This window comes from Microtus oregoni, unplaced genomic scaffold (assembly GCF_018167655.1).
Source record: "Microtus oregoni isolate MIOR12 unplaced genomic scaffold, Mior012 000021F_ref0000039, whole genome shotgun sequence".
NCBI classification, from domain to species: domain Eukaryota; kingdom Metazoa; phylum Chordata; class Mammalia; order Rodentia; family Cricetidae; genus Microtus; species Microtus oregoni.
The window spans coordinates 10,390,130-10,412,961 of NW_024543080.1; the positions used below are offsets into that span (position 1 = coordinate 10,390,130).

General features: G+C 40.3%; 1 protein-coding gene and 1 pseudogene across 2 annotated transcripts; one reads left to right on the plus strand and one right to left on the minus strand.

The window, feature by feature from the left end:
- Window positions 1-5,721: 5,721 nt before the first annotated feature.
- LOC121460706 (UDP-glucuronosyltransferase 2B31-like) lies at window positions 5,722-22,638 on the plus strand. Of its 2 annotated transcripts, none has more exons than XM_041671156.1 (6): window positions 5,722-6,460; window positions 15,780-15,928; window positions 17,772-17,903; window positions 20,138-20,225; window positions 20,996-21,215; window positions 21,883-22,638. In XM_041671156.1, the coding sequence occupies exons 1-6, from the start codon at window positions 5,737-5,739 to the stop codon at window positions 22,160-22,162; spliced, it is 1,593 nt and encodes a 530-aa protein (XP_041527090.1). In that variant the 5' UTR covers window positions 5,722-5,736; the 3' UTR covers window positions 22,163-22,638. The 2 variants fall into 2 exon arrangements, with proteins under 2 accessions (XP_041527090.1, XP_041527091.1); XM_041671157.1 differs by lacking the exon at window positions 21,883-22,638 and adding an exon at window positions 21,629-21,738.
- LOC121460646 lies at window positions 8,580-11,995 on the minus strand (annotated as a pseudogene).
- Window positions 22,639-22,832: the final 194 nt, after the last annotated feature.

The window sequence follows — 22,832 nt, forward strand, 5'->3', positions numbered from 1 at the left end:
TGGTAGTTCTCCAGGATGGAGAAAAGCCTGAGATGTTTTTCCGTTATGACTGTGTGAACTGTGTCTGGTAGGTATTTGGTAGGGGTTTTCTGAGGTTCCTATTAGAGTTCTAACCAGAACATTGTAAAACGGTTCACCATTTCAGCTAACCAAGTTGGAACCATCTTGAGAAGCTGTTATCCAAAACCAGTTTTATAGTAGCACTATCAGCACCACGATGCTATATCAACCAGGTAGAGTTGTTGTGGAGCCCCATCTTCATCCTGGAAACTTCAAAGATTACTGCAGAAAAATTCATTGTTCATTGTGGAAAACAGAAACATTATTTATATAGATATATTCTACAAATAGGTACCATAGAGACAAAAAAAGGTATGGAGAAAAGCAATTTTTTTTCCTAAATTATTTCTTCTTTCTGTCCCATACCAGATGGCTCCTGACATGAGACAGAAACTTAGAATGGTTTTTTAACAACATGCTTGGATTTAGAGAAGGATAGCTCCAAAGCCACCTTTATCTCTAAATCTAAATTCAGCTCTCTCTCTCTCTCTCTCTCTATATATATATATATATATATATATATATATATTTCATTATATATATATAATGAATTTTTTACCCTCAGATGACCTCATAAATTATATTCTTTTTTGCTTGATAATCCTTTCTGGATATTAATTTTTTTCCTCTGTAGGCATACAAATGCCCAGGGTCTCCTGACTTTTTGAAGATGAGTATTTTCCTGCAAAAACAAGAACAAAACCCTGCCCCAAACCTTGAGGTTTCCTTACCACCTGTATAGATGTCACTTCTGTAGATGAGCTGTCATTTCTCTTTTTCAAACTGAATCTTTATTAATTTTGGTGGTATCCATAGTTTTTCTTCTCCTGTGAAAACAGGAATGAAACTCCTTTTCTAACATAACACATCTGGTTTCCATTGTGAGGTCAACATATCCTTTACTTCCGATGTTTTTACTGTTATTCAGTGTCTCTCTTCTGCGGTTATTCCTTTCTCATTAGCCTTAAGAAAATTCAAGGTTAATAAAGTATTATGTAATCTATTTTGTGGTTATTTTTCATCCCTTTCTGTTTGTTTAATATATCCTTTATATATATTTTGATTTTATCTTTCTATAACTTTCTGACCTGTAGAACACTGTAATATACTATAATATGCTTTATATTATAATAAGGAAAACTGCTTCATTTTTGGATAGATGTATGCTGGACCATTGTCTGTCTTTATTTGTGCAGATCTATCCTTGATGGCCATAACTTCTAATAAATGTGGGATTACTGAATCAGCCTTTTCTGGGCTGAAAGCAGTTGTCCATTGAAAACCTGAATAAAGGTCAATAGTGTGGTGTACATATTTTAATTTTCCAAATTCTGCAAAGTGGAACACACTCATCTGCCAGATTTCATTCTTTGAGTACCCTTTGGGTTACTCCTGCAGGTAGTGGTGTTTGGTTATACAAAGAGCAAGTAGGACATCTCTTTATAATCTCCTTAGCGTGTTACCATGTAATAGAAAACTCTTCCTTTAAACCTTTGCTATTGACATGATGTTTTATGAAATTTTGAGGCCTTTAGAATACTTCTAATCAATAATTGGACAATTTCTGGATTTCCTTGTGCTAAAGGATCTGTCAGATTGTTATGGGATCATATTATGTTATGTATATGGTACAAAGCCTATTCCTAATTATATCTTGAGCCTGAATGAATAATAAAGTCAATTCTGCATTATCTGGTATAAATTCAGCAGTTTCAATATGCAAGACAACTCTTTCTGCATATTGTGAATCAGTAACTATATTGAAAGGTTCTTTAAAATCCCTTAGTACCATTATAAATGCATAAAATTCTGCCTTTTGATCTTTTGGTCTCCTGAACTTATATAAGTCCTGTGTAGATGAAAGATTCTTTGAGTTTCTGAGTGCAATGGCCATGGCATGTCCAGAAAAAAAAAATGTTCCCTGAACACTTCTCTTCAACATCGGGTTCTTACATCATTTCCCCATTCTTCTACAGTATTCCCTGAACTTTAGCATGGGCCTGGTTATTCTCAGCCATTGGGGGAGCTGGAAGTCTCTGAACTGATTGGTGCCTGCTACAACAAAAGTTTCTCTGACAAAGGCTGAGATCAACCCAGAACTATGGCTATTAATATAACCCTTTATAAAATAATGTGCCAACATGATCATTTAACAAAACATCAGTAGTAGGTTCCAAGCTAAAATTTTCATGACCTTTAATTAGGTTTTTAGTGTCAGGTCCTTCCCAGTAGAATGGGACTAAAATCCAATTAGGAAACAGTTAGTTATCCATCTAGTTAGCTTCAGCTGTTAACTTGACAAAGTCTAGAGTCATCAATGAGGGAAGTCTGATCTCTTGGCAGGCCTTTGGGAATGGATATTGATTATTGATTGATGAAGGATGGTCCAGTCCATAGCAGTTTGAGCTTATCTGTTATAGAAGAGAACATCCCTGTGGTCCTGTCCACAGCAGGTTGACCTCTCCTAAATCATGATGGTCCTACAATGAATAAGGAAGCAAAGTAAGGATGAGTCTGGGAGTCATACAACCCCAACTATCTTTTGAGGTCATACCAGTTACTGCTCTGTTATAGCCATGCTGTCATCAGACCAATAGCAGATTCCATTTCTAGTCCAGTTCCTATAATTTATTTTTGAAGTTTTAACAGCAAAGAGTGAAAATAATAGTTATTGTTGTGAAGAGACAGCAGAATAAACTACCAGAATAAACTACAAGAAGTCAAGTCTCCAGAGAAGAACAAGACAAAGAAAACCTTTATCTAGCATATGATGTGACTCTACATATTACAGAAAAAAAATGCTTTGTGCAGTGCAGAATCACAAAAAATAACTAACCAACTGCCACGCTAATTCCAAAATTCACACATTCTGTATTGGTGAGCACTGGATTTCAAAACAGACAAGAGGACTTCTGTTCCAATGTAAGTTGAGGTGGAATTAACTGGATTTTATCAACGACAAGAAGAAAATCCTATATGAGAAGCACATGCACTGAAACTAGAAAGTCTTACTACCAACGCAGAGCTGAGCCCTTCACCGATAAACTGTTCACATAATCAGAGTCAGAAGCAGCAGAAACTCTAGTTAGTTAGTAAGAGTGAGGTAAACCCTGTGACAATCTTGGTGTCATGCCTGTAGGGTATACTGACCCCCCCAAAGGTCCCAGGGACATTATTATGATCTGGTTGCCCAGGAAGCATCAGTAGTGGAGAAGGACAGAAAAGAAGAGTAACTGCAGCTACTACAGAGTGTCCTACAAAAGAGAGATGAGAAAGCTGATCAATCAAGAGCCCTTGATCCTTCCACACCCAAGGCAGACTGTGATCCCCTGTGTCTAAATACCAGGGCAATACAACCAAGCTGATGCAAGGAATAAATGAAATAAGGAACAGAGCTGAAGCTGCCCAAGTGAGTTCCCCATAGATTTGCAAACAGATTATGCCAAAGTCCCCAAAAGCTACAGGCCCGAGCTACAAAGGCAGCACTGGCCAAAAGAAATCTTTGCTCACAATGGTTCAAAGAACACTGATTGTTCACAGGGAGAGACATGTCTGATAACATTCAGAGAGTCCAGGTTCTGCAGGTCAGAAAGACTAGAAGTGAGATGCAGATTCAAAACCGACAGACTTCTTTTCGGAGGGATAAAAGCTACTTTTTAAAAATTCTTTCTGTTGCTTGTTCAACTCTATTCTTTTTTCATTCTGTTTATCTACTCTGTTTTCTTTCTTTCCCTTTCCTGATGACTGACTACCTTCTCTCCTTTCTGATGTCTTCCTTCTACATCTTGACTTCTATCTGCATCTTTCTTCGTATTTTCATTCTGTCTTTTTTATTTTTCCCTTAGAGCTTATATGCCACAGCAGAATCTTTCAAGCAATATAAAAATTATGAAGTGGTTACATTCTATTTTTAGGTGAATGATTACAATTAATACTGGCTAAAAGCAATATGTTTTTCATATTTCTTAAAATATTAAACATTTTATATTTTATAGATGAAACAGCCTGCCACTTCTGCAGACTTTAAAGATCCTGAGCATTTCCATCGTGTAGTTACATATCAAAGAAAAGTAAGAACAGATCCACACAAACCTCTTACAGAGAACTGGGATGGGGGCATAGCAACAGACAGGGTGGATCCCCATTTCCGGGGTCCCCGCCTCGAGCCTGTTAAACTCAAGCAAGGTCCTGCAAGATGTTTCTGCCCAAACTTCCTACCAGCCCAGCTCCCTGCTGAATCCAACTATCATACCCACACCAGGACTGGCCACAAGTTCTACCTTATATCTCTCTCTCTACCTAATCTGCCTACTCAGGAGCAACCTAATTTGCGGCTCCCAGAAAGGACAGGTCAGGATAAATTCATTTCGGCCCAAGAGTGTGATGGTGCTTCCACACATTCCTTCCCCCAGTATCTTTTTCTAATAATATTTTGCTTCAATGAGGAAATAATAAAAATAAGGAATTATATTCATGGTGATGTCTGCAAAAGATACATGGATTCAGAAAAGGGTTGAGATCAAAATATAGAACATGACAAAAATATGGCTCATGAATATTAAGAAAAAATAATAGTCAAAATTTGGGAACAAAACTATTGTCAATCAAATTAGGAAGGAGTAAGTGTGAACTTTCTGTTACAAAACAGATTTAACATTACATAAAAGAAACTTTTCAAAAAAAAAAAGAAACTTTTCTGTCTCCTATAACATGTGCTCCCCAACAAACTTGTTACACACACACACACACACACACATAAATAAGCCAATCAAAGTAACCAAACAATTGTAGAATGCAGAAAAACAGATTTTTTTATTGTGATCACTTTAGGAAGAGAGACAGAGAGCCTTACCCAACTTCACCTTTGCGATTCTGACAAGATATATGCATAGCTAGCCAGTAGTTCAGACATGCTTTGGTCTCTTGTCCAACATTATTTTAGCACCTAATCTCTTCAGGTATATTTTGCAAAGGGTTTTTGAGGACAGATTCCTCCTGTGTCCCCAAGGCATCAGTCATTTCCTCTCCCAGCAGAAGGTCTCCAGGAAAATTCTAATTTCTTAGCGTCCATTCTTTTAATAGTCTGATACCAAGGAGGGAAGGAGAATTGTCTCATTAGAGTATATTCACTCCTGCCAGCATGACTAGTTGCAAGAAAACAGATTCCTGGCTGGGCAGAACTGAAACCAATGGAAAGGCAAAAAGAACAGGGATATTTTATCTAAGATAAAAATAATTGCAGTATTTATAATTGTAAGGTTATACTATGAACCACTGATTCCAAAATATAAAACCATTAAATAGTGTGATAAATGATCCATGCTGCTAACTTCTTACAAAGACACACTGAACTGTGATATTTTAAAAATGTGAATCAACAGTTAGTCTTTACTTCAAGTTGTCATTAAGGAAGCTACATTAGAAGCACAGAGAGATCTTGCTTTCCACTGTTCTCTAAGTACATTATATATTCAAGGTCATTGAGAACTAGGAGTCATTTCAGATGTGCACATCTGCCTCCTGGTTTTTGCACTTGACATCCTGGGGTTGTGACTATTCCATGTGTATTTGCTTTAGTAGGTACAAGTTATACTTTAACTACCTGACCATTGCCCTTTCTTTCACTCCAAGAGCTGAGCCACCACCATTTGAAACGAAACTCTGAATTTAACCAAGATGTCTGTGAAAATGACAGCAGCCCTACTCCTCCTACAGCTGAGTGGCTTCTTTGGATCTGGCAGTGCTGGGAAGGTGCTGGTGTGGCCGATGGAATACAGCCATTGGCTCAATTTAAGGATAATTCTAGATGAGCTTGTGAAGAAGGGTCATGAAGTGACTGTTCTGAGACCCTCATCTTCCCTTTCTTATGAGGTTGATAACACATCTGCTATTGAATTTGAAACATATCCTTCATCATATTCCACGGCTGATGTAAAGGAACTTTTCATGGAGTCAATTAGGAAACAAATTTATGAGATGTCAAAGAAATCATTTTGGAGATACTTTTTAATGTTGCAAGACGTGGTTTGGTTATATTCAGACTATTTTGAAAGTCTCTGCAAAGATGTAGTTTTTAACAAGGATCTCATGACAAAACTACAAAATTCAAGCTTTGATGTCATAGTATCAGATCCCTTCATACCCTGCGGTGACCTGCTGGCTGAGATTCTCAAGATACCACTTGTGTACAGTCTGCGATTCTTCCCTGGCTCCACATATGAAAAGTACAGTGGAGGACTGCCACTGCCTCCTTCCTACGTGCCTCCTGCTATGTCACAATTGAGTGATCGATTGACATTCACGGAGAGGGTGCAAAATCTAATCTATGTATTTTATTTTGATTTTTGGTTCCAAACATTTAATGAGAAGAAGTGGAATCGGTTTTACAGTGAAGTATTAGGTGAGTACCTATTTAATTGGGATTGTTGCATTCTCAATTTGCTGTGTCATTGAATATGAACATGAATCAACAGGATTGGCAGCAGGAAGATTTATCTCTCCTAAGTAAAATGGTGAAAAGTCTGTGAAATTATCTGCCAAATTCAAAGCGTTGTAGAAAAGCTTATGTCCCAATGTCAACTACAAAACCTTTTCTATGACATGAACAGGACAGTTCAGAAAGGCATAGACCCACAAAACAAAACTTTAAAAATTTCCCTAATTAACATATGTGCAAGCCATTTCAGTTCATGCTTTTAAAAAGTAGCTTTACCTCGGTTGTGGCATCATCAATAGCATTATTATATTGCTGCCATTATTATAATTCTGGGTTGGAACTTATGCTCTGTGTGGCATATGAAGAGGTCAGATTAAACTTTGAAGAGTTTTTATCTCTACCTTCATGTAGATTCTCAGGATGAATTCAGGTGTTCCAACTTGTATGGGGAGTGAACTCAAGTCATAACACTTGCTTGGTAAACTCTTTTACTTCTAATCCATTTCACTAGCCCCCCAAACAGTAGCTTTAAACAAACTCAGTGTCTTCATGATTTATATATTTATGCTTAGGACTAATACATATTTCTAGATGGATATCTAGATAGCATCGAGAAATTTTTTATTTATATAAATTAGTTTTCTCATTTATACTTTGAAACATTTTCTCATTTCACCTACTAAATTCCTGCACAGCTGTGAATACACTGTCTATGTACCAAGCACATAAAACATGTGAATTCAGCATTTATTGAGAATCTATGTTTATTTATTAGGATGATTGAAATTGTATTTAAAATGTATGACATTGAAGTGCAGAAATAATGATTACTAGTTTCAGTGTTTGAAAATATACCTAATGAACAAACAACTCTCTTTCCATATTTTGTGACTTGTTTACCCTTATTATCTGCAAACAAACTTACATACACCTAATTATTACACAGTCAATCATGAAGCACAATATGAGGACAAGGAACTCAGGCATAAAAGAAAATTTTCTCGGAGGTCAGCCAGGGTGATACAGTGAGACTGTGTCTCAAAATGAAATCCTGAAACTAAATCCCCACAAAAAGTTCACACTGGGTGAGTGCCAGTTCACACCCATAACCGCAGCAGTTCAGACTTGGAGAAAGAGGATCTGGAATTCAAGGTCAACTTTGGCTATCTAGTGACACAGGGACCACCCCAAGCTCTATCAGAATATCTCAAAACAAAGCAAAACAACATAAAATTCTCAGTTCCCTGAGAGGTTCACTCATCAGGGTTTCAGCACCAACCAGGGAAAACTAGATGGAGACTTTCAAGAAAAGTGTTTCCCTGAGTATGACAAACAGGATTCATAGACAATTGTAGTTGTTGCTGCCTATTGTGTGATCCCTGTTTCCCCGGGGGAAGAAGGAGGTGAGAAGACATGGAGGCAAAAACACACTCTGGGATATTCCAATACAGAGCTTTTTATTGGGAAAAAAAAAAAAAGACAGAGGTTTTGGAGGTTTAGGGAAATTAAGGTAGAACAGGAACGTTTTTGGTTGGTCCTTTTGAAACTGGCAGTCTCTGCTAGATGTTGTGATTGACTAAGTGTGTGTGTGTGTGTGTGTGTGTGTGTGTGTTTAGATACTATGCTGTTGGTCTGCTAACGGGTTGTTTTGACCATTTTTGCTTATTCATTGTGAGTTTGCATGTGCTTGCCTGTGCTTGTGCTATTGCCTTGCCTCATCTCACTCTTTTTATTTTATTCTTATTAGGCAATCTAGTGGGAGTTATGGAATTTTATAACCCCAGCTCAGTGACCCCTCCAGCATTTGGGGATGTGCCTATCATAGGCTGGCCTGCTGGACAGGCTCTTACCTGACTTTGACTATAAATCCTCAAAGGGTTGGGTCCCCAGAAGGTCCCAAGAAGTCAGAAGCAAGGGGAGACTTTTCAGAGTACTAGGGCTTTAAATAGCCTCCTGCATTTGTGTTAGCCAACCATGGACCACCTCCCTTGGAGGTTTCGGTCCAGCATGCTCCATAGCCATTAACACCTGGAGCGTTGCCTTGTTCACCTGCTGTTATCAGGATCTGAGTTGTAGAAGATACTTAAGCAGAAATATTAGTGTCACTACCATCCCTCCCATAAGGCACCATGCAACAAGTTTAGAGGGGTCTAGCATGGATTTTATGTGATCCCACAATTGGTCAAAGAATGTGGTAGACAAATCCAGTGGCTCGGCTCGTGTTAATTAAGTTGCATAGGTTCTGATTAAATGTTTACAGCTGGGAAATAGTAAACCAGGTAGAACTTGAGCAAATTTTGAGGGGATAAATGAAATTGCTGATGGAGGTTCCTAGACTGTTCCAGCAAAGGCAAGGGCACTGTCATAATCATAGTTAGGCAGTCTACTCTATGGTTGCCTGTTGCTAGCATTCCTGCCAGTCCCATATGCAATCTGATATGAGATTTGTACCAGGTGTGTACTCTGGATTGTAATAAGTCTTGAATAGTTTGCATAGTTTGGGAGATGGAATCCTTTTGGGACTTTAATTTTGTGCAAAGATAGTATTTTGCATGCTTGTATGGCATAGTGGCTATCTGTCTGAGAAAATATTTACAGATTCTGATTCGGTCATTTCCAATACCTTAAGGACCGCCAATAACTATCCTGGTTGCATGCCACTTACCTTCATGCACCAGAAGTGTGAAGCCCTTGTCTAGTTTATCGCTCATGTCAGGACCCACTGGGAACTTCTAGAGTTTTGTGCCCAATGATAATCCTTTTGACATTTAGGGCATTAGGTCTTTGGACTAGCCTTGGGACAATCCCTATGTAAGTGGCCAGACTGTCCACATCCCCAACAAATATGGTCTGGCAGGGCGAAATTATCATCCTTGTCAAGTTTAGCATTGACCAAGGCATTGGTGGAAGCCATAAAGGTGGAAATGGGCTTGTCTGTGTGTCAATATCATGGACGGCCAAGACCCACTTATGATTGTTTTCATTTCTAACAGGTACAATTAGAGGTGACAGTGTTGAGGTTGGCTGTATAAGAATATCCTTGGTAGGGCCAGATGGGATGAGCTTTTTAACAGCATTGTTGACATGGGTCAAAAATTCAGGAAATAGTTCCACAGCCTGCTGGATAAGATTTCAGAAATAGCCTACACTGTCCTGGGGCATACAACGTTTGAGGGCCTGTAAGGCTAGGTTGGACACTTGTTGGAAATAGGCCTGTGGACCAATCATGGATTCTGAGAATCAGTATATTGCCCCCAGCCAGTAAGCATGTCCAAGGGTAATATTAAGTCCAAATTGCAGATTTGTACAGGCTTGGGTCTCTGCTGCATCATCATAAGCAGGGTGCAAATGGAGGAAAGCTGAGGGGTCAAGGCCTGCCTTCAACATAGTGTACCCATCGTAATGTGTTTAGAGCGACATGGTCCATTGTCTGAGTACTTGCTCAAAATAAAGAGAATCGGGGTAGCATCGGTCGCCCTCGCACACCCCTGCATGACTCCCAGCCTGTTCCCAGCCCTGCTGCCACTGCACAATCGCTGACAAGGGCAGCATCACTGCAGCCTCCAGACTCCACAGGGATGGGATGCACCGGGAAGTGCTCAAGGATATTGAAAATGGACTGGAACCACAGATGTTGGACCCACCCGGCACTGACTCTCCTCATTCAGTGACAAACGCAGGTATTTGGCCTCACCCTGGAAGTTGAAATTGAGCACATATTCACCATGTCTTATCTCACTGTGACATACTAGGAAGACACCAGGGGATCAATGCCTCCTTCCAGCACTAAATGGGTAGCCTTGAGTCGAGAAAGCAGGCCTTGGAAACAAGGATATCCTGAGAGGGGCTGATCCCCCTCCGCACTCTTTGACACCCCCTGGAACGACCCTGTGGCTGTTTCTGGAGTATCCAGGGGAAAGTAGGTGGTTGAGAGGGGATGAACTGTCCCTGCTGGTGGTCCCTCCTCAATGGGAATGCAAGGGGGCAATTCCGTAGGAAGCAGTTCCATTGAGTCAAAGTAGGAGGCAGCAATGGTGGCAGAATTAGGAGAGAAGAGCACTGACAGTCAGCCAGAGAGGTCCCCAGAAGCACCCTGCGACAGGTGCTCATTTTACTCTCACTGGGTCCCAGCAGCAGATCCTGGCAGGGCAGATTCTCTGAATGATTCAGACAGGGCAACTCCAGGCTGTCTGTGTTATCCTTTGTGAGGAAGGCGTCCCAGGAGCCAGAGGAAGTGTCATGGGAGGGGGCTGATAGCAGGGCAGAGTCCACGGCTTAGGTACTCCTGGATGTCAAACACCAGGTCTTCATATGAAGTGCATCAGTTGTGGCCAAAATATACTCTGAAGGACCTTCTACCTTAACCAAAAAACATGCTCTCCCTCTCAGGCATCTCTCAGCTGTGGCTGCACAGACATCAATGATAGTAGAACAGGGAATGCTGAGACTGGGCTGGGATGCTCTGCATGGTACAAGGCACTCCAAGCAACTTCCTCCTCCTCCTTCTCCTTCACTTTGGAGCAGTGGGCAACACTTCTGCCACTGAGGCTTCCCTCCTCCCCCTGAGGTCAGCCTAGCCAACCCTCCTCCACGACCCACTCCTGCTGGGCTAACCTTCTTTATCCTCCACAAAACTGAGCAGCTCTGTCTTTCAAGGTTCCCCCTCCACGACTCAGTCTCAGCATCTCAAAGCAGTGAGACCATCTCTCCCCAGAGGATATGACATCACTAGCCAGTCCCCTACCAGCTGTCCCAGCAGGAGTTGGAATTGCTGTTTCTACCTAGTACTGGTGGGCCTGATGTGATCTCCAGAGGCCCAGCTGAGGAGGAAGTGTCAATGGTCTCTTGCTACTGCAGAGTGCCCCAAACAGAATCTTTGACTGAGCAACCCATGGAAAGAAGGGAAAAGTGTTTCTCAAGCTTTAGCTTTGAGGAGATGGTAGAGGAGGAAGAGACTGAGGAAGGAAGGAGGCCAACTAGGTCCTCAGAAGATAGAGGTGGGCCCAACACAGCCAGGGGCCCATCCACCCTGCAGCTGTCAAGGGACAAGTCATGTGGTGGTACAATCTCCACACCAGGGCTCAATGAGGCCAAGACAGTTGGGGAGAGTGAGCCCAAGGCCCGGGCCACCTCAGCTTAGAAGTGTTGCAGGAATAGCTCACCAAAATGACAAGAAAAGGCAGCTTCTGCTCCGGGCTCTGCATATTGTGGGTGGGAGGCCAGGTAGAGGCGAAAACGGCGGGCAAGATCCAGGGCAGCAGCCCTCGCATGGAACTCACACAACTCTTACCAACTTCGTGGAGTGGGTGGTGGCAGCACTGGCAGAGAAGGGAAAGCCCCATCCTCCAGGGAAGGGGCACCATTCACGATGGGCCCCAGGACGAGCCAGTAAGTATGGGCAGCAAAGAAGAAAGCAGGCAGAAGACACGGGGTGAGTGGCAACAACTGTATCTCAGTCCTCGTCAGCTCCAGTGTCAAGCTAGTGGAAGCAGCTGCCATCTGAGGAGAACATCCCCAATCCCGGAAGGGCAAGGGGATTTAACCACAGTCCAACAGCAAAGCCTTCTCGTGAATTAAGAGACTGGTCACTGCCCTGGTGGCCCCTAACTGGTGGTCACGTAACCGGATTAGTTGAGAAGAGGGACTAGGAGAAGTCCAACAGTTCACACTCCAAAGAGCGGTTGGGACTCCCTATAAAGCAAGAGAGGCTTCAGACAACCCTAGAGAGTGATCCCAGGCAAAAGTCATTAGTTGCTCTCAGGCCCCAAGGGAGTTTACAACGGAAAGGGAAAGTAGTGTCCACGGACCAAGTGTGCTGCTTATAGTGAGGAACTTGCACGGTTGGCTAGGCCATGGCCATGGCCGTATACTCTGGGAGAAAAGGACAAGTGGGAGGGTACTTTATTGGTTCTACCTCCTGGGTGGTCAGTCCTTTGGTGGAGGTACCTAGACGGACTGAGTTAGATGGAAAGTTGCTAGCCAAGAAAACAACCAGGGGAAAGAAAAGAAAATGTAGGGATAGAAAAGAAAGCGCCAACTCACCAAGGGCTTAGAAAATGAAAATAGGGGTCAACTCACTAAAAACGGATGAAGGGCACAAACTCAAGATGCCAGCAGAATAGGGACAGGGACAGCAGTGGAGGCAGCAAACAAGGAAGAAAAATGGCCAAAGGAGGGTAATGAGGACCCAAAAAGCAAGGAGAAAAAAAAGAGGGCCATCCATGTTGGGTTCCAGTTGTAGTTGTTATGGGCTTGTTGCTGCTGCCTGTTATGTGATCCCTGTTTTCCAGGGGCAAGGGGGTGAGAAGACGGAGAGGCAATGGCACAGGCTCTGAGAGATTCCAATACAGAAGAAGAAGCTCTTGATTGTAGAAAGGTCAGTGGGTTTTATGTGGTTAGGGAAATTAAGCTGTCACAGGAACATTTTTGGTTGGTTCTTTTGAAACTGTCAGTCAACTGTTGAAGTGTTGTGATTGGCTAGAAGTACGAGTAATTAGTTACCATGCTTTTGATCCTCTAAGAGGTTGTTTGGGCCAAATTTGCTTATTCATTGTGAGTTTGCATGTGCTTGCTTGTGCTATTGCCCTGCCTCAGACAATGGCACTCATTATACTTTAATAGCATATTTAGATATTTTGGTAGTTATAAATTCCCAAGGTTATGGTACAAAAGTGGTATCTTCTGCAAAGTTGCTTGCAGAGTGACTTTATCTCTAAGCATAAGTATGAGAAAGATATATATTGCAGTATTAGAAAGATACTACAAACGTGTATGAAACATTATACACATGGATGTAGACAAATAGAGATAGATAGAGAGATAAATGATAAAGATACATAGGTATATGCAAATATATTTATAGGCCCACCAAAAAAGAAGATGAAAGAAAGATAAAAGCATTTAAAATGAGGTACAGAACTAAATAAAAACTCTCTTAAGCATTCAATATCTGTAGTCTTCTGGGAAAGGGAAATTAAAACTACTTTAAGATTTCATCTAGAACCAGTCAGAATGGCCAAGATCAACAAAAAAATGACAGTTCATGCTGGCAAGAATGTGGGAGGGGGGAGCACTCATCCCACTGCTAGTAGGAATGCAAATTTTACAGCAACTATGGGAGTTCCTCAGGAAGATGGAAAGCAATACCTTAAGATTCAAATATACTCATTTTGGGCATGTATTGAAAGGATTCTATAACCTACCAGAGAAACATTGGCTCATCCATGGTATTGTTACTCTAATCATAATAGCCAGAAATTGAAAACTCCCTATCAACAGATGATTAGATAATAAAATTGTGGTGTAGTTACATAATGGAATATTATCCAGCCTTGAAAAAGAAAAACTAAATTATGAAATTCATAAATAAATAGATAGAGCTAGAAAGTCATGTTGAGAGAGGTAACCCAGTCCCCAAAAAAGAAAAATACTATATTGTTTGCTTTTAAATAGGCTACATGTAGACATGCCACAATATGTAAAACTACAGAGGTTTGGTATAGAGTAAGGGGTTGGGGGAAGAGCAGATCTCCGAAGGAAGAGGAAATACAATATATAGTTGTGGAGAGTCAGTCGGAAGACTGAAGCAGAACTGAATGAGGAAGAGGTTGTGGAAAGAGGGAAGTAAGTGATAGAATACAGGGAGAAACAAATCCAAGGGTTCATTTGACTGGTTGTATGGAAACCTTCTATTATAGAAGTTTTGATTTCTACTATGAAATAAATCTAAGTGGAATTACCAAATGATTAAGGAGACTATGCATCTTTTAGAACAAAGAGATGCTTCTTTTTTTTTTTTTTGGTTTTTCGAGACAGGGTTTTTCTGTAGCTTTGGAGCCTGTCCTGGAACTCCCTTTGTAGATCAGGTTGGCCTCGAACTCACAGAGATCCGCCTGCCTCTGCCTCCCAAGTGCTGGGATTACAGGCGTGCGCCACCACCGCCCGGCCAAAGAGATGCTTCTTTTGCCATGAACAGAGTACATCTAATTATCTAATTGACTTGTTGACCAAAGGGCCCAATGTAACCTCCCAAAACTCGGACTATTGTCAAGGCAATTGACTGCTCCCGAAGAAACAATGGTAAGCCCCTATTGCTGAAGACCACACTCATTTAACTTCCTGAAAATGGAGAAGTTGAGTGAGGGCCTACTTAGAGCCTTCACCCTACTGACTGGTATTTAAAGGTACTTTAGAACCTATCAGAGGAGAAATATAACCACCAACTCAGCTATGCAGTCTTAAACCTAGAGAGGTGACCTGCCTATGTGATACACTGGAGCAACAGTGGCACACATGTAGTAGCAATTAACCACTCTGATTGCATTTACAGCCACTTCCATACCTGACAGTGCTCGGCTAATCAAAAACCTAAAACTAGATAGGCCATGGGGCCCAGGGAAAAATTAAGTACTACAGTTCTGCTAAAGGAACACAGGAATAAAATGACTCCTAATAACATTTTGCTATACCCAAAGATCAATGTCTTGCTCGCTCATCATCAGGAAAGCATTCTCTTGTAGTGGATGAAAACTAATACAGAGACCCAAAACAAAATACTGTGCAGAGAGTAAAGGACTTTGGAACACTCAGTCCTAAGTATTATAGGACTGAGAGACATCAAGGAACAGTGTCTGAGACACAACAGGAAGTTTGTAAATATGAAGTTACAGACACTGTGGCAGCATGCACAGGGCTTAGGTTCAAGACACAGAATCTCAGTGTGGAGAGAGGGAAATTGGTTTGAGCTCCCATCCCTAACCGTAAAGCTATCTCCTACTAACAACTGCTCTCAAAGAAAAACATTAGTGTTCTTCATTAGAATCTCACTGGATATATAAATCACAGTTAAGAGTGGTTTCCAATTGAGCTCAACTCCCAAAGTCCAGTCGAAGAGTGAGAGGAGTGAGAATATGAGCAAAGAGATCAACACCATAATGATGATAACCACTGAAACAGCTTACCTAAGCTAATGAAAGTCTTCCAGCTTTGGCCTGACATCAAGGAAGTACTGGACCAAACTAGGCCCTCTTTATGTGGGTGACAGTTGTATGGCTGGGGCAGACTGTGGGGTCACTGGCAGTGAAAGCAGGATTTATCCCTACTTCTTGTTCTGGTTTTTTTTTTTTTAAACCAATTCTCTCTGGAGGGATACCTTGCTTGGTCTACATATAGGAAGATGGCCTTGGTCCTGCCTCAAAACAATGGGCTAGACTTTGTTGACTCCCCATGGGAAGCCTTAACCACTTTGAAAAGAGGATGCAGAGATGTTCTGATTCCTCTTCAGGAAGACCCACAACACTCTCTGAGATGATGGGGAAGGCAGATATATGGCTCATTCGAACCTACTGGGATTTGGAATTTCCTCACCCTGTCTTACCAAACTTTGATTATGTTGGAGGACTCCACTGCCGACCTGCCAAGCCTCTGCCAAAGGTAAATTTTGTCCTATTTGTTTGCTTCTGTTTTCCTTGAATTGTCAGCAAGGATGATTTTTTTTTGCCAACATAGTGCATTTATTATGTTATCTGATAGAGAAACACACCTAGATGGTTCATCTTTCCAGTTTTCAGAGATTAAAACATAGTGAAGAAAAGAAATACAGAGGCATATTATTTTGACAAACATGTGTTTCTATTTTGGACTAACATAGTACAGAGTTGGGAAAGGTAATATAGATATGTATGCTTTTTTTGATGAAATGGATGTGAAGTGGGACTTATCATTCTGAAAGAATAGAATAAAAAATAAAAATAAAACTTCAACTATACTAGGAAATTTATTTATAGTAGCAACAAAAGGATGATTATTTTTTATTCCTTCAGAATGCTCATCAAACTCAGAGAGTTATAGGAATTTAGGTAAAGAAAGCTGTCTGTAGAAACACCTGTATAACACCATAACAAGAGTGTGACTATCGGTTGGATTAAATTAATTCAGAAAGATTTTGTTTTAAAAATACTTTTTTATGAGTGTAGAAAACACACAAATACTAAATACAGAGAGAGTTCCAGAAGATGAGATGTATACAAAGCAATTAGAGAGAAAGTAGATAGAGTGTGAACAAAGAAAAACAGGTAACAATGGCTCTATTTCCTTTCATGATCAATCACACAAGTGAAAGCAATGTATACAGTAAGAAAATAACAGCATATAGTAAATTTTTTTCCAATAAAACTAACATCTGATAGAAAGAGCTCAGATGAAAACAGAATGGACAGTCTTAATGAAATTAGAAATAGATTTGTGGTCCATGAATTCCACTACTGAGTATATATGTAAAAGAACTGAATGAAGGACCTTTATGAGAATAATGCAGGGATGCTCATAGCAGCACTATTCCTAAAGGGAAGAGTACATGGTGGTTTGAATAAGATTGACCCCATAAACTCATATTCTTTAATTTTTGGTTCTCAATTGGTGAATTGTTAAGGAAGGATTAGAAAGTGTGGCTTAGTTGGATAAAATGTGCCACTGGAGGTAGGCTTTGAGATTTCAAAAGCACAAGCTATGCTTAGCCTCTTTCTATCTGTCTGCCACTTATGATACAGGTTTAGTTGTGGGTTAAAATTCTAGTGCTGTGCTGTGCCTGCCTGCCTGCCATGGTGTTCTCCATTATGATTGTCATAGAAAAACTATCTGAAACTTTATGCAAGCCCCCAATTAAATGCTTTCTTTTAGAAATCGCCTTAATCCTGGTGTGTCCTCGCAATAGAACAGTAATTATTACATAGAGAAGTTATGTGGGGATCACTGGAATGGTTAGTAAAAATTACATAAAATATTTTTTGAATTTGTATTTTTCAAATACAAAAAATCATTAAAACTTAAAAAACTAGGATACAGAGATACACGGTATGAACTTAGTGTCAGTACACTTAGTAAACTAGCTGATGAGCAAGACAGATATAAGACCTTATGAGAACTCCCTAAACTGGTCCAAATAATAGAAACAAAAAAGCAGATATTTGGTGGCCAAGGGACTGGAGAAGGAGAAAAAGTTTGAATTTAGTATCAAGTAATCTTGCCTTTCAAGATGAAAATGTTCCAGAACTGTTTGTATGAGTGTGAATATGTGTAACACAAAGAAAGAGCTGTAACTTCACACTACTAAAACTTACATCTTATATGTGGATATGAATAGTTTTAAAGCTCCCACTATTCTGACAGTTTCTAATGCTGCTCAGTTTCTTCCTGCCAATGCTGGTATCAATTTTATGCAGGTTGATATCACCTTGGTGTTGCTGCTGTTTGCAATGGGCTGATATTTCATCAACAGGAAATAGAAGACTTCATCCAGTCTTCCGGAGAACATGGTGTGGTAGTGTTTTCCCTGGGGTCCATGGTGGGTACCCTAACAGAAGAAAGGGCCAATGTGATTGCAGCAGGCCTTGCCCAGATTCCACAGAAGGTGAGATACAGTGCCTCAGTGTGGCATCCTCACTGACATGGTCACATCCTGTTCAGGTGTGACTGTAGAAACCTCCTGTGAAATTGAAGCTGTCATGCTAGATCTAGCTCGTCCCTGAGGTCACTTGTGACATGGAATTACGGTGGGGGGGATGCCAAATATTGGGTGGTTGTTTTGAATAATAACGTTGTTATTAACATTGTGTTTAAAAAGAAAAACATTTAACAAGTGTTTGCAAACTTGATGGTAGGAAAGTAGTATATGCACAAAACTGTGGCTTGTTACTTCCTCCATTTTCCTGGAGGATATCTGAAGATTATACACACACTAACGTATAACTATACAACACTTAAATTATAACCAGTAAGTGCACTGGCCCTGTAACAACAAGGAAGCACTCAAAATTTGCAGTTGTAGGACTGGAGAAGTGCCTCATCCTTGAGCATTGCTCTCCCAGAGGACATGAACTTATTTTGAGACGCCATATTTATCACCTCAAAACTGCCTATAATTGTATCTCCTTGAGATTCAATGCCCTTATCCAGCCTGTCATGACAGCCACACATATTTCCATGCATATGTACATACACACTTTCATAGGGCTTTTATTGCTATGAGGAGACACCATGACCACAGCAATACTTACAGTTATATATAATATAAAATTTCAAATATTTAGTTGGGGCTTCCTTGCCATTTCAGAGGTTTAGTTCATTATCCTCATGGCCAGGGGCATGCAGAAAGACATGATGCTGAAAAAGAAGCAGATTTCTACATTTTTATTCACAGGTAGCAGAAGGAGACTGTGTGACACTTTGGGCACAGGTTGAACATATGAGTACACGAAGCCTACCCCCACAGTGACACAATTCCTCCAACAAGGCTACGATTCCTCTAACAAGACCACACCTCCAAATAGTGCCGCTCCCTATAGGTCAAACATTGAAACACATGAATCCACGGGGAAGCATAACTATTCAAACCACCACACATGCGCACTCACATATACAGACACTCTAGTTTATACCTGAATAAAACAAATCCTTCTCTTCAAAATGGAGTTGGTGCTACTCTGGCTTATTAATCTTTTATATCATTTTGTTTTTATTATTTAGATATTTGTCTTCTTTTTTTGTATCTTTGATTTGGGGGGGGGATTTTAGCAATTCTGCCCCTGTTAAGTTGATACATGATAAGATAGTAATGGCCTAATAAGCATCTCATAAGACAATACTTGAAAAAGACAGTACTTTAAAAAGAGTATGACTTACCAAGGTTGAAGAATTAAAATTAAACTCATAAAATACAGGACATATAAAAAAGAGACAGCTGTAAAGTATATTTCAGATTATCTTATTCTAGATGCTTTGCTAGAGTACCCACAGACATTATGCTCTTGATTCCATGTTGGGGGATTAATGCCAGGTCATGCCACATTGTTATGAAAATATTTTAATATTTAACCCTCATTTAGTGGGTAAGCAAAGATAGATTCTTAGGATCCACAAATTGTTAGATTACTTATAATCATGTGGTCTGGAAATAAACACAAGCTCACACAGTGTCATGCTACAAGGATCTAATCTAAAAAAGAATACCTATAGTAAAATGATTCTAAGTAAACTAACATGAATATCATTGACAAAGATTTATATTGAATTTCAAAAATAAAAATGCTGTAAATATATTGGAAAAAATCAAGGTGCATATTATTAACATTGGTATATTATTGAACTGGAACCATAAGAACACATTTCTTTTTTTTTTTTTTTAGTGTACATTGGTGCTTGGACTGCATATTTGTTTGTGTGAGGGTGTCCGGTCCTCTGTAACTGGAGTAACAGGAGATACTCTTGAGCTACCATGTGGGTCTTGGGAATTGAATCTAGGTCCTCTGGAAGAGCACGCTCTTAACCGTTGTACCATCTCTCCAGCCCTGACACATTTATTAACTTCTGCTTGATATTATTGGACATAACTTTGCCTAAGCTGTTGTTGACTAAACGTTAAGGTGCCAGGCTGAAACTCGGATAAGCATGAGACTAACTGCAGGACAGTAAAGAGAACTTGCATCCTTGCTGTAGTAGTTCTTCATGGTTCCCATCATCCATCCTCACTGCCTGGCCCTTAGGGACTGGCATTTATCTCCACTGATTCTTAATCTCTCCAAAAAAACTAGCAGGAGCAACTTGACATTTGACCAAAGTAATAAGAGACTAGCTTCATCTTAACAGGTTCTTTGGCGATTTGAAGGCAAGAAGCCAGACACCTTGGGCTCCAACACTCGGCTGTACAAATGGATCCCCCAGAATGACCTTCTCGGTAAGCATCAGGAGATGCCTGAGACATGGGAATGGCTGCTCAGGAGAGGGGTATGTCAACGCTGATGTCTTTATGACAACTGTGATCTAGTCATGGAAAAATAAATAAAGAACTTATGTGAATATGATGTACACTAACACTGGAGATGAGAGAATCCATTATTATCTCTTCTGTAGTTTTCATTCAGATAAACTGAAGCTACTTCTTCATGTTTGTGTGTTTACCTCCTATTTCTAAACCTTTACATCTGCCCTTTCCTCCAGGGTAGCACAATTTCAAATGCCAGTGAAGATGGTATTCTTTCATTGGTGACCCTTAATTTACTAGCTCCCCCAAAACTCCACATTATGAGGCAGTTTTATATTGGATGAAGTGTTGCTTGTCCAAAGCCTCATCCCATCAGTATGAGCAACAACACCCTACCACATGGAAGGAACCATCAAAAGCAGTGGCTTCACTGTCTCTTTAGGAGAACATTCTCTCCTGTGCTCACACTTGCTGTTTACTCCACTTGGAAGGTGCTCTTTCTTTTTACCCATTGCAAAAATTATTTGACTTCCACACCCTAACTCTTCTATGTGGTTGGCCTTCAATAATCATCCATAGACTTGTGATGCTTCATATCTAAGACATGAGAGGACTTCACTTCCATTCCAGGGGTATGATAATGTTGTTGAGAGAATAATTGCCTTTTCTGTGCCTTTTTCCTCTCTCATTTTTCTTTCTCAGATTTATATTTAATGTTTGCCTTTTATTTCTCTCCTTGCTAGGTCATCCAAAAACCAGAGCTTTTATAACTCATGGTGGCACCAATGGCATTCATGAGGCAATTTACCACGGAATCCCTGTAATAGGCATTCCTTTGTTTGGAGACCAATTTGATAATGTTGTTCACATGAAGACCAGAGGAGCAGGTGTGAGACTGGACATTCTCACAATGTCCAGTACAGATTTGGTCCATGCAGTGAAGACAGTCATTAATGACTATTCGTGAGTACAGTGATTTTATTCAAGTTCGTACTAGTTGAGATAAATTCTATCCAAAGGGACAGTAGAAGTCATCTGATCGTTAGTCTTAGTTTGAAAACAACAACATCAATGAAACTCATTTAACCACTGTATAATGAGCTTTTATGGTCAATCAAGACTGTAAAATATCCCTACAGACTTACTGTATTAGAAGTTAGTTTAGAATAATTTGATGATGGAAATCATTTCTAAGCAAGTTATCAAGGACCTGCATCCCAGCCCTTAAGTCAGCTTGTGCAAAGTATAATCTATCCTCAAGAGTAGTCATTTTTAATTACTAATAGTGTTTTATTGAGGTTTCAAAAATTTTTGACGGTTTCTTCTCAAGAGCATCAGTGTGATCAGTGTCCAACTATAAACCATCTCATTTACAGGGCCTGAAGGGTCTATGGACATTTCCTCTGTTGGAAAGATTTCCTTCCCACAATGATTTCCCATTTCACTTTTGGAAAGAATTTCACAGAAAATAGAAACTTCCAGGCAAACCTCCAAACATGTCCCAGTAAAAACCACACTGTAGCTAGTGCTCCTCTGTGGCATTTACTGAGTCTCATGATGCTTTCCAGAAATTTTCTTAAGCTTGAAGAACTTAAGTAAACTAGTTGGCTTTTGATATTGATGTCTTTAGCTATAAGGAGAACGCCATGCGGCTATCAAGAATCCACCACGACCAGCCTGTGAAGCCCCTGGACAGAGCCGTCTTCTGGATTGAGTATGTCATGCGCCACAAGGGAGCCAAGCACCTTCGGGTGGCAGCGCATGACCTCACCTGGTACCAGTACCACTCTCTGGACGTGCTTGGATTCCTGCTTGCCTGTGTGCTGACTGTGATGTTCGTCATCACAAAGTGTTGCCTCTTTTGCTGCCAGAGATTTACTAAATCTGGAAAGAAGAAGAAAAGGGAGTAGCTGAAGTGGGGAGGACTGACACATGGACCTGCTCCAGTGCATCACAGCAGGGGAGGATTTCCATCATATCCCTTAGTTACAATTGATCTGGACACTGTCCCTACTATTTCAGCATTTTGAAGTAGACTTGAACTGTCAAAAGTTTCATTTACTCTTGCTTCTAATGTACACACTCAAGACAAGACCACAATATTTGTAAGTTCCATCATCACCTAACTCATATTGCATTCCAAATCTGAAATGTCCCACACAAGCTCACAATTTGTTTTGTTGATTTTTTTATTCATTCAGAATTTCTTAGCTTGATTTTATGAAATATTAAATTCATCTACCATGATCACATTCCCAGTTTCCATTGGATTTCTCCCAATATGTCCCAATTGCAACATTATGTTCTCTTGTTTTTTGGGTTTTTTTGTTTGTTTGTTTGTTTTTTCGAGACAGGGTTTCTCTGTGGCTTTGGAGCCTGTCCTGGAACTAGCTCTGTAGACCAGGCTGGTCTCGAACTCACAGAGATCTGCCTGCCTCTGCCTCCCGAGTGCTGGGATTAAAGACGTACGCCACCATCGCCCGGCTCCCTTGTTTTATTTTTAATAACTCAATAAATCCAATTAGTGCTATCTATAAAAGAATGCATGCATTCCTGAGATAACATTGCTGGATCACGAGC